The 9,773-nt window shown below is 37.6% G+C and overlaps 1 protein-coding gene across 2 annotated transcripts; it reads left to right on the forward strand.

Moving 5' to 3' along the window:
• The first annotated feature begins 4,021 nt into the window (after positions 1-4,021).
• LOC120258968 (casein kinase 1-like) lies at positions 4,022-9,274 on the forward strand. Of its 2 annotated transcripts, none has more exons than XM_039266462.1 (14): positions 4,022-4,417; positions 4,519-4,559; positions 5,018-5,087; positions 5,167-5,315; positions 5,417-5,512; positions 6,452-6,522; positions 6,848-6,909; positions 7,012-7,075; positions 7,196-7,280; positions 7,434-7,560; positions 7,693-7,766; positions 7,840-7,903; positions 7,993-8,129; positions 8,525-9,274. In XM_039266462.1, the coding sequence occupies exons 1-14, from the start codon at positions 4,342-4,344 to the stop codon at positions 8,825-8,827; spliced, it is 1,419 nt and encodes a 472-aa protein (XP_039122396.1). In that variant the 5' UTR covers positions 4,022-4,341; the 3' UTR covers positions 8,828-9,274. The 2 variants fall into 2 exon arrangements, with proteins under 2 accessions (XP_039122396.1, XP_039122398.1); XM_039266464.1 differs by having other exon boundaries at positions 7,843-7,903.
• The last annotated feature ends 499 nt before the right edge of the window (positions 9,275-9,773 follow it).

Here is a 9,773-nt window from a genome sequence, read left to right on the forward strand (position 1 = left end):
GGTCATCTAAAAAGCTTTTTGTGAACTAGCGATGTCCCTAGGATTAGGGTCTCCTTTATTTTTATCTTCCAAAGTGAATGAAGTGTTGAAGTCTCCACATATTACCCATGGCAAATTGTGTAAGTTTCTTATTGTGCGAATTTCGTTCGAAATCGGGTCCTTATGGAGTTTGCATTAGGTCCATAAAGCGCTAGTGCAAACCCATTTAATGTTTGTGAAAAGATTTGTGAACTCAATAGTAATGGAGAAATTTCCTTTATGAATTAGATTACCATATACCTGGGCACTATCCCAAGCAATAATGATACCACCAGCGGAGCCTATGGCAGGGAGACACTCGAAAGTGTTCAGTCTTGAGCCACCAATAGATCTCCAGATAGAGCTATGAATATCTTGTAGTTTGGTTTCTTGTAAACATACAATATCATCTCGGGAAGAAAAATATGATGTCTTTAACTAAATGGCGTTTAGAGAGTGCGCCAAGACCACGAACATTCAACATAAAACAATCATTAAAAAACAGTAAAGTTCTAGCAGTTGGATCTCGAAGGAGATCCAGATGAGGAAGATAAATTTCCAGCCCTATCAGATTCAAGTTTTACTGAATATTGTCTAAGCATTTAAACTTATGGTTAGGAGATCCTTGAAATTAACACCACAAGCATTGCTATAATTAAAGAATTGAGCATCGAGTCCGGGGACGAAAAAAATAAGCGCATTAATGGAATTAGACGTACCGTCTCTGGGGTCATCCGGGACTTTTTTCTTTGTTGATCTGGGTGGATGAGAAATAAACCCAGCATCTTCATTCCAACGACCAGAAGGTTTCTTATTGCGATTGCTCCTTCTAATTTGTTCCTGATTCTGACGAAGTGTGGAAGACTTTGCGGGTTGAATATTAGGTAGTGAGATGTCAGGATCCACATTCGCATGATTAACTGGAGAAGATTCCTTCTCAATGAGAGAAGGGTTCCCGGGTACAATCGAGTGATCCACAAGTGGTTCTTCCTTGAGTATTTCGACTTCTAGCGAGAGAGGTTCTCCTCACTCAGAAGATGATCATCCTCTGCTATCACATCTATAGGAAGGTCGTCTTCATCACCCCAATCAACTAGCTCTTCATCAGAAAGATCATTCAATGGGGTGATAGGGGGGGACGGATCCTGGGAGTAGAACTTATACGAGGTTGATACAAGGGATCAAAGACCAACCGCCATGAATAAAGATCCATTTGTATCCATCCGGAATAGAGATGCGTCGGTGGTTGAGGTTTCAAGTGAGTAGGTAAATTGTCGGTGTTGGAAATATCGGGACCCAGCAGGGTTAGAAATCTCCTTTCCTTTAGATTTAGGGTAGATTATCATAAATTGAATGATCATGAATAATCTCGAGTATTATGATCCGCAATTTGATCAAGCTTAATCAAATTTGGCTTTGGATTCACTGAAATTGCATGAGAAGGATCGGTTTGAGAATCAAAAGGAATAGCCTTATCCCGAGGCAAACTTGATTCCACAAAAGGAATTGAAATGATCTCGGTGGGAAACATATCACGAGGCAGGGCCTTCTTATTTGAGTCCACGGTTTGAACTGAAATTGAATGGGTTGCATCAATTTGAGAATTAATGGGCATAATCTTATCCCGAGGCAAGATCAGTTCGGAAGAGGAAGATGATTTAATCACTGTAGAATTCAAATCCCGAGGATTGATCTTCTCATCCTGTGCGGTTTCATTCAACTGAGAATTCTTCTCATCCGATTTTGAATTATTGAGAGAATCAGTGGGGATACGATCTCGAGGCGAGCCCGTCACCAGCATAGATCCAAGATGATCCGAAGAATCATGATCACGATGCACATCGACGGTACGTTACATGGTGGCCATCACGTGGCAGTGTGCATGAGCGAGTGTGTCCCTTCCTCGTTTCTCTCGCGAGATCGGAGGAATCTGGGGGACCATCAGTAGACGATCGCGGAACTCCGACTCCCCTTAGGGAAGAGCGAGTCGTCTGAGTTCTCGGCAGTGGATCGGGTTTTAGACGTTGAAGCTAACGGTCTGATTGATTTATTCTGGGGAACAGGAGCATTTCCATGAATAACCTTCGAGCGAATGATCGGAACACCGTCGTCTTCAAGCCGGACTTTGAAGCTTCTCACACCCACATCCATGATCATCTCAATAGGAAAAGAGGTTGGTGATTTAAGTCGCACCAAAGCTCTCATATGTTCAAGAGAAACATCTTCTTTCTTTTGAACAAAGATCAACTCTCCCAGCGGCTTAAGGACTTCGACGATGGAATCCCAGTTCCAACAATGCAGGGGAAGGTTGGATAATCTTATCCAATTGTAGTTCCCAGCGGCAACGGCGTGTGACCCAAATTCCGGCGTCCAGTGGGCAAGGTTAATGGTGCAAGGACCATGCTTAGAAGTGAATGAGAGCTGGCCTCTCTTAGCAATAGCAATGGCTGCTCTAACAGAGTAAAGGGTGAGGATGAATTTATCTCCAAACGGTGTGATGTTTTCGCATTGATCCGTCTTCAGCTGAGCCGGCAGCGCATCATGGAGAGACTGTATACTCGCGTTCCCTGATACAACAGAGATGATAATACGTCTCTTGAGGTCTTCTTTTGAATGAATGATAGCTTCAGAAATGGGGAGGGACACCCTGAGAGAAAGAAGATTTGGATTTGGACGCGAAGCTGGAACTTGTAGCAGAGGTTTGGTTGGTGGCAAAGGTTTCTTCGATGTATTAATCTCCAAAGAAGTGTTTGAAGAAGAATATTTCAGTGGGCATCTAGCAGCGTAGTGCCCAGCACCAGAGCAGCGGCGACAGGTTAGCTGATGACGGCAGTCATCGATTTTATGTCCTGATCTAAGGCAGCGTTTACACACTTCTTCAGATTCCGGTGAGCGGCGACGTTTCAGCGAGGAGCTCTCAGGTGGAGGAGATATTCGAGCAACGTCTGCGAAGGAGATACCGTCCTTCACCGGAGAATTTTTGTTCTTCAAGGAGGTCTCAAGCGGGGTCTGGGTTTGGGGGACTGAGGATGAAGTGTTGACAGGATGCTGAGAAGTGTAGGGGGGCGATAGTCTCTACGAATGCTTCCGAATGCTTGACGTGCTCCTCCACGAGAACCCCCGTGTGAATGACGAACTCCACCGCGAGCTCCACCGTGATGATGACGGGCACCGTCGTGAGGATCACGAGCGCCGCCGTGAGGAGCACGAGCGCCGCCCAGGAACCGCATCCTCCCTTATTATTTTGAATTGGTGTTTGAAACACGAGTTTTTTTTTTCACAAATCTTTGAATATCTTGTAAGATACTAAGAAATTTTATTTTTTAAAAAATATTATGTAAAATAATTGGATTATTTTAATTTTAAAATAAATATTGTTTTTTAATAAATAGTAGTTAATTATTACTTGATACTCAATTAAACGGATGAATTTTGAATTAGTGGAAACCTTAAATAATTTAGATGAATTGGTATACATAAAAAATTATTTTATATTAAAAATTAGCACCATTATGTAAATATTTATATAATAATTATAATATTTATTTTTTAAAATCATGATGTTCAGATAATATGTTTTAATAATATATCATAATTTTTTATATTATAAAAGTTAATAAGATTTAACCTTCAACTTTTTTGTTTTACATCATATTCCTTTTATTATATTTTTTATTATTGATGTTTCTTCTATTTTTTATGTAATATTTGTCCATCCATAAATTAATGTAATTTATCTATTTTTTTTTTCTGAAAAATCTTCAACCTCTATTTTCGGATTGTAATTCACTAATATTGTTTTTTAATTTGGGGAAAAAAATTAAATACTGATTTTTATGGGCGGTAACAAGAGAATAATTTTTAGTTGAGATTTAAAAAAATTCAATTCAAAAAAACCTAAAACCCTCAGTGTAAAAGAAATCATAAAAAAGAAATTTCAAGTTTTAAAAGGGGGTAAAAAGTAAAAATTGCAGTATAAATAGTTCATCTTCTCCACAGTGAAGCGCTTCCTCATCTCCAGCCGATAATGGGATAAATCCTCTTCGTCTCGTAGTAGTCTCCGCGATCTCGATTTCCTCACATCTAAATCCACTAATCTCTCAATCTCACTGCGTTTAGGGCTTCGATTTGGACCCTGGTTCTCTTTGATTTGGATCTTGGGCTGATGCAATATCGGTTCTGGAGCGATTTTGTTGCAATGCTTGTTCTTAGGGTTTCAATTTGATGCGAAGAAAGGGACGTAATTGATAGTTCTGTTGGGGTTTTGGTTTGTGCGTGATTTCTTTGTAGTAAAAGTTGTTTCTTGATCCGGTCTTGGGCATCATGGATCATGTGATTGGGGGAAAATTCAAGCTTGGGAAGAAGCTAGGCAGTGGATCGTTTGGCGAGCTTTTTCTCGGTATCTAAAAATTTAAATCTTTTTTTGGTTGCTAAGGTTTGTTTTCACCTTTGCTATTTGTGGTAATTGGATTTTTTGGTTGATTTTTTTTTTTGGTGCAGGTGTTAACATACAGACTGGAGAGGAAGTGGCTGTCAAGCTAGTATGTGTTCTCTTTCCCTTTGTAGTTTGCGATGGTTTGTAGTGTTCAAAGTCGGGTTTTTTAAAAATAAATAAATAAAAGTAAAAAATAATAGTTTGTGTAGTCTGGAAGTGGGGAATTGGATTTGGACTTGGTTGTAGGAATTGGGAATGTAAATAAAATGCTGTAAACCTTTGTTTGAAAGTGTATGGTTTCTATGAGGGGAAAGGGTTCATCTTTTATAGAGATAACAATCTTGCTTGTTAATAGCCATCTTCAAACATGGGGTACTTATTCTTGATTTTATCATGAGCATTTATTTGTAGCTTAGATCAATTTTTTCATGCTTTTAGAATTATGGTGCATTCTTGTGATGGTTACTACTCTTAGAACAAAATTAAAATTCTGTCCCTGAAACTTTTTGCATAATTTAAAATTTTGTTAATTTGTTTGGTCTTTTATTCAAATAAAAATTGCAGGAATCTGTCAAGGCAAAGCACCCCCAGCTTCTCTATGAGTCAAAATTGTATATGCTCCTTCAGGGAGGAAGTAAGATTCTATAAGTTTTTTGAAGTGATTAGTTTAAGTGAGTGTTGCTTACTGCATGCTTCAAACTTTTGCATTCTAGCTGGAATTCCCCATCTGAAGTGGTTTGGTGTGGAGGGAGAGCACAATGTTATGGTTATTGATCTTCTTGGCCCAAGCTTAGAAGATTTGTTCAACTATTGCAACAGAAAGTTCACATTAAAAACTGTGCTCATGCTAGCTGATCAGTTAGTAAGTATATCATTCTTGTGCAGGATAATTAGTTTTGTCCAAAGGTATTAACCTTATGAATTGATTTTCCTTGTAATTGCTTTTATTGATGTGTCTGTTAGATCAATCGGGTTGAATATATGCACTCTAGGGGCTTTCTTCATCGTGATATCAAGCCAGACAACTTTCTCATGGGCTTAGGCCGTAGAGCAAATCAGGTGCCTCCTCTTCTGATGTTTGCTCTTTTTTAAGTTAACTATTTTTTTTTTTTCTTTTTGGTATCCGTTTCAAGCAAAGTGTCTGCATTGCTTGCTAAGTAGGATTTATGTGTTCATGTCAACTTTTGGGCAGTCAGTATTGTATCATACTATTTTTAATATTTATATAAACTATGGGGCGTGGACCTTTTTAATGTTCAAATTAAAGATCCAATGCCTGCAACATTTGATGTTAACTTTTGCTCTATGTTTATTGGAAAAAGATCTATTATGGATGTGAGGATGGCTTCTCCTTAAGAGAAACATTGTGGTATAGGCTGTTCTTAATGATCTTGTGTTCAGATGCAGCATAACCCCTATGGGAACAAGAATCTTATGTGATATTCTGTGATGTGGTGGTTACTGTGCTTTTATATATGGTAGAATTTTTGGGGTTAATGATGTATATCTGCTTTACTCTCTGTTTGTGTGTAATGTTTTTAGAAGATGTTCAGTTTCCAATTTTTAGGTTATATTTTGCTAGAGAGAAACTGAGAGAGAAAGAGGTTGTAGAAAACTTTTTTTTTTTATCATGTTTGTATGACTGTATTCCTGAAGAAAACTAGGACAAAAGAGGATCTTTCATTAACTTCATCTACATCTTTTCCAAGTTAGAAAATAAAGGGTTGCTTCAATATTGATTAGCAGATATGAAAGCTCAGCTCATTTAGAATGGTGTATCAAGTAATGTAAAACTATTAAAGAAGCTTTATTATATCTGTACATTTTCATTTTTGCTCGAATTTATTTGCTCTTTATTTTTCACCAGTCTATTCTTAATCTGGAGTTAGGATAAGGCAACATGCTAGTTGTTAGTCACTTGGATATTCAATATTGAGACTGGGAATGTGTACAGAATGATCTATCTTTTCTTGACATGTCGCCATTTAATGCATGCAGGTCTATATCATTGACTATGGCCTTGGAAAGAAGTATAGAGACCTTCAAACTCATAAGCACATACCTTACAGGTGAACCATTCATTGTCATTCTTTTTATATAAATTAATAGAATTGTTTACTTCTTCCATATGGTTGATATATTTTTAAGCTGTGTGTCATATTACATCCTGTTTTAAAATTCTGACTCTTGATAGCGTTAATGCATGTCATATCTGGGATGGTTATGAAATATTCCTGCTTGTGAACTTTTTGTATTCCATTAATCTTTGTTCCCTTTTTAGTAGGGATTATGATGATCTTGCATTAAAAATAAAGGATTTATTCTGTAAACTATTGGCTAAGCCCAGAAGTTTTTGTGGCATTCTCTGAAACTCTGTTTGGTTCATTTATGAAGGGAGAACAAGAATCTAACAGGAACAGCACGATATGCAAGTGTAAATACTCATCTAGGAGTTGGTGAGTTTCGCTTGCACAGGAACTTAGTGATTAATCTAGTGCATGCTGTATTTTGTTACTTCCGCATGCCCTATTTTTAATTGGAGTTTTATCTGTTTGCAGAGCAAAGCAGGAGAGATGATTTGGAATCCCTTGGTTATGTGCTCATGTATTTTCTAAGAGGAAGGTGATATGATATTTTATATACCCTGGCTTTTGGATTTTGGCATGGTCAAGTGCTTCAATGGTTTTGATTATTTGTATACTATCCTCTCCTTTTCTAATTTTTATGGTTGTGTCGCATCAGTCTTCCCTGGCAGGGCCTAAAAGCAAACACTAAAAAGCAGAAGTATGACAAAATCAGTGAGAAGAAAATGCTAACTCCAGTGGAGGTATTATTGATTGTGCCATCACTTAATCTATTTTCATCCTTCACCGAGGACAATATATACTACCTACTTATGCGCACATCTTCTTTATGAATTTGATTTCCAAGTTATTGAAGCTCGTGAGAAATTTTACGATATAAATATTGCAACAATCAGGTGCTGTGCAAATCTTATCCATCGGAGTTCATCTCCTACTTCCACTATTGTCGATCTTTGCGGTTTGATGACAAACCAGATTACTCATATTTGAAGAGATTATTCCGTGATCTCTTTATTCGAGAAGGTAGAAGTTAAACATCATGCTACCTTTTGTTTATTTATTATACTAAGACATGTTCTGATTAAAAATCTAAATATTTTCTCTGCTCCTTTTTGCCACTGATGTGTGTTGGTGTTAAATGTCAATCTCTGTCAGGCTGTCAGTTTGACTATGTGTTTGACTGGACTGTGCTGAAGTTCCCTCAACCTAGTGCAAATCCTAGAGTTCGGGTATATTCTTCGCTTTCTTCTGTTTTATTCTTAGATACCCAATTCATGTTCATCGACTACTAACTTCTTTCAGCAGCCCAGTGGAAGAACAAATGGAGCTATTGGACCATCTACTGAAAGGGTAGAAAGGCCTACAGGTTTGCCACCCTCTTGTTCTTCTGCCAAAGTTGCCAGTATATGCCATGCAAATTGCTCAAGTGGATGATTTATCTTCCTTTTTTTTCAGTGGGACAAGATATTCGTGATAGATTTTCTGGTGCTGTCGAAGTATTTTCAAGGAGAAACGGATCAAGTTCTGCTCACTACGCAGATCATTCAAGACGCAAAGCTGTAGAGAATGGTCCTATGCCTTCCAAAGAAACTGTATGGCAATCTTGATACTGACCTTTTTTGTTTGCAGATATGCATAGTTCAATATATCTATCACATATAAAAAAAACTTGGGTATCATTTGACAAAAAGTAAACCCAAAGTCAAACTAGTTCTAGTTCCAAAATGGTTTTATTATGGAAAGCATGATTACATCAACAAATGCTTAGTTCTTGTATATCAAATATATCGTAAATGACTTATGACTTACGAATTATGACAAAAAAGCATGATATGTCATAAATGACTTACCATATTTCAAAAAAAACCTTGGGTATCATACCTCAAAAAGTATTCATGTAAATTACAAAGAAGCAGATGGTTCATGTTTCCACCTATGTTTAGTTTGTGATGATCAGCATGGTAACTTATTCTGCTCATCATTCCAGGTTCTTGAATCAGAAAAAAGCCGCCCATCTTCACGAAATGGCAGCTCATCAAAGAGAGCAGTCATCTCAAGTGGCCGACCCAGTTCTTCTGGTGAACTTATCGACCAGCAATATGGTCGGGCAAACAGGTTTGCCTCAAGCAGCAGCAACAATCGGATATCCAGTCTCCAGCGAAGCCATCAGTCTGGTATTGAATCGAGGGCATCGTCCCGCTCCAAAGCTGCTGTGGGGAGAAGCTCACGTGATGATCTCCTTCACCGAAGCTTTGATCTCCTCTCCATTGGTGCCGAGAAGAGGAAATAACTCAAAAAAGAATCTTCCCGGGAAAATGCAGCAATTCATTTTCAACAAATGAGATCCTCTGCATATTTCTTCAAAATTTCTTTGTCCAAAACTGCTTTCAAAACTCGGCGATTCTTCGACAGCCGCTGGTGTGGTGATGCCTACAAGGAATTCAGTGTCAAGTCATATCTGATCATCACAAAGGCCTGCATAAAATTCAAATACTTTTCTCTAGTTCTTCCTACTTCATACATGTTAAAGCTTCCTTGGGAGAGTATTGTTCATAAGAGACTTAAATTGTATCACATTCTTTTTCTTTTTTTTCTTCTGCTCTGTGACGAGTTTGTATCACAATTCCTTACTGGTTACTGTGATCAAGTGTAATACATTTGGACTTGCAACTTGAGGTCTTCCTAGACTAGTTGCTTGAAGCTTCAGCTTGGAACGTTTTCAAATTGGTTTCTCATATTTGAGTTTTAGGTGAAAGCAAGTTCTCAGTTTCATTTAGCAAGTTCTCAGTTTCAACTTATATTCTTTTTCCGCAAGAGTTCGAATTTGACACATAACTAACTAGACATCATTATCATCACTATATTTAATAGGGTTTGAATTCTGGATATTTTGAAAGTTTTCTCGCTGTATCAATGTATTTAATAAGATTTGAACTCTGAATATTTAATAGGATTTGAATTCCGGATATTTGAAAGTCTCTTGCTGTATCAATGTATTTAATAGGGTGTTTGTTTTGGTGGATTTAAAAGTCATGAGAGTTGGAATTACATGATTTATCCAAATCATGTGTTTGGTTTGAGGGATTTAAAAAGATGTTGTAGTTCTGCAATACTTTTATCGTTGGTTTTGGGTGAATTTGGAACTACACTCGAAATCGTGTAGTTCAACTCCATGATTTGGATCTCAAAAATAACTATTTTTTTCATAATATTTGATAATATATAAAACTAGTGAC

The sequence above is a fragment of the Dioscorea cayenensis genome, chromosome 4 (genome assembly GCF_009730915.1).
Source record: "Dioscorea cayenensis subsp. rotundata cultivar TDr96_F1 chromosome 4, TDr96_F1_v2_PseudoChromosome.rev07_lg8_w22 25.fasta, whole genome shotgun sequence".
NCBI classification, from domain to species: domain Eukaryota; kingdom Viridiplantae; phylum Streptophyta; class Magnoliopsida; order Dioscoreales; family Dioscoreaceae; genus Dioscorea; species Dioscorea cayenensis.

Bases quoted from the DNA above. Each gene is read 5' to 3' on its own strand.
- LOC120258968 (XM_039266462.1), top strand. From the start codon at position 4,342: ATGGATCATGTGATTGGGGGAAAATTCAAGCTTGGGAAGAAGCTAGGC. The intron at 6,910-7,011 runs GTGAGTTTCGCT...ATCTGTTTGCAG, and splicing joins AAATACTCATCTAGGAGTTG to AGCAAAGCAGGAGAGATGAT. The intron at 7,767-7,839 runs GTATATTCTTCG...AACTTCTTTCAG, and splicing joins GTGCAAATCCTAGAGTTCGG to CAGCCCAGTGGAAGAACAAA.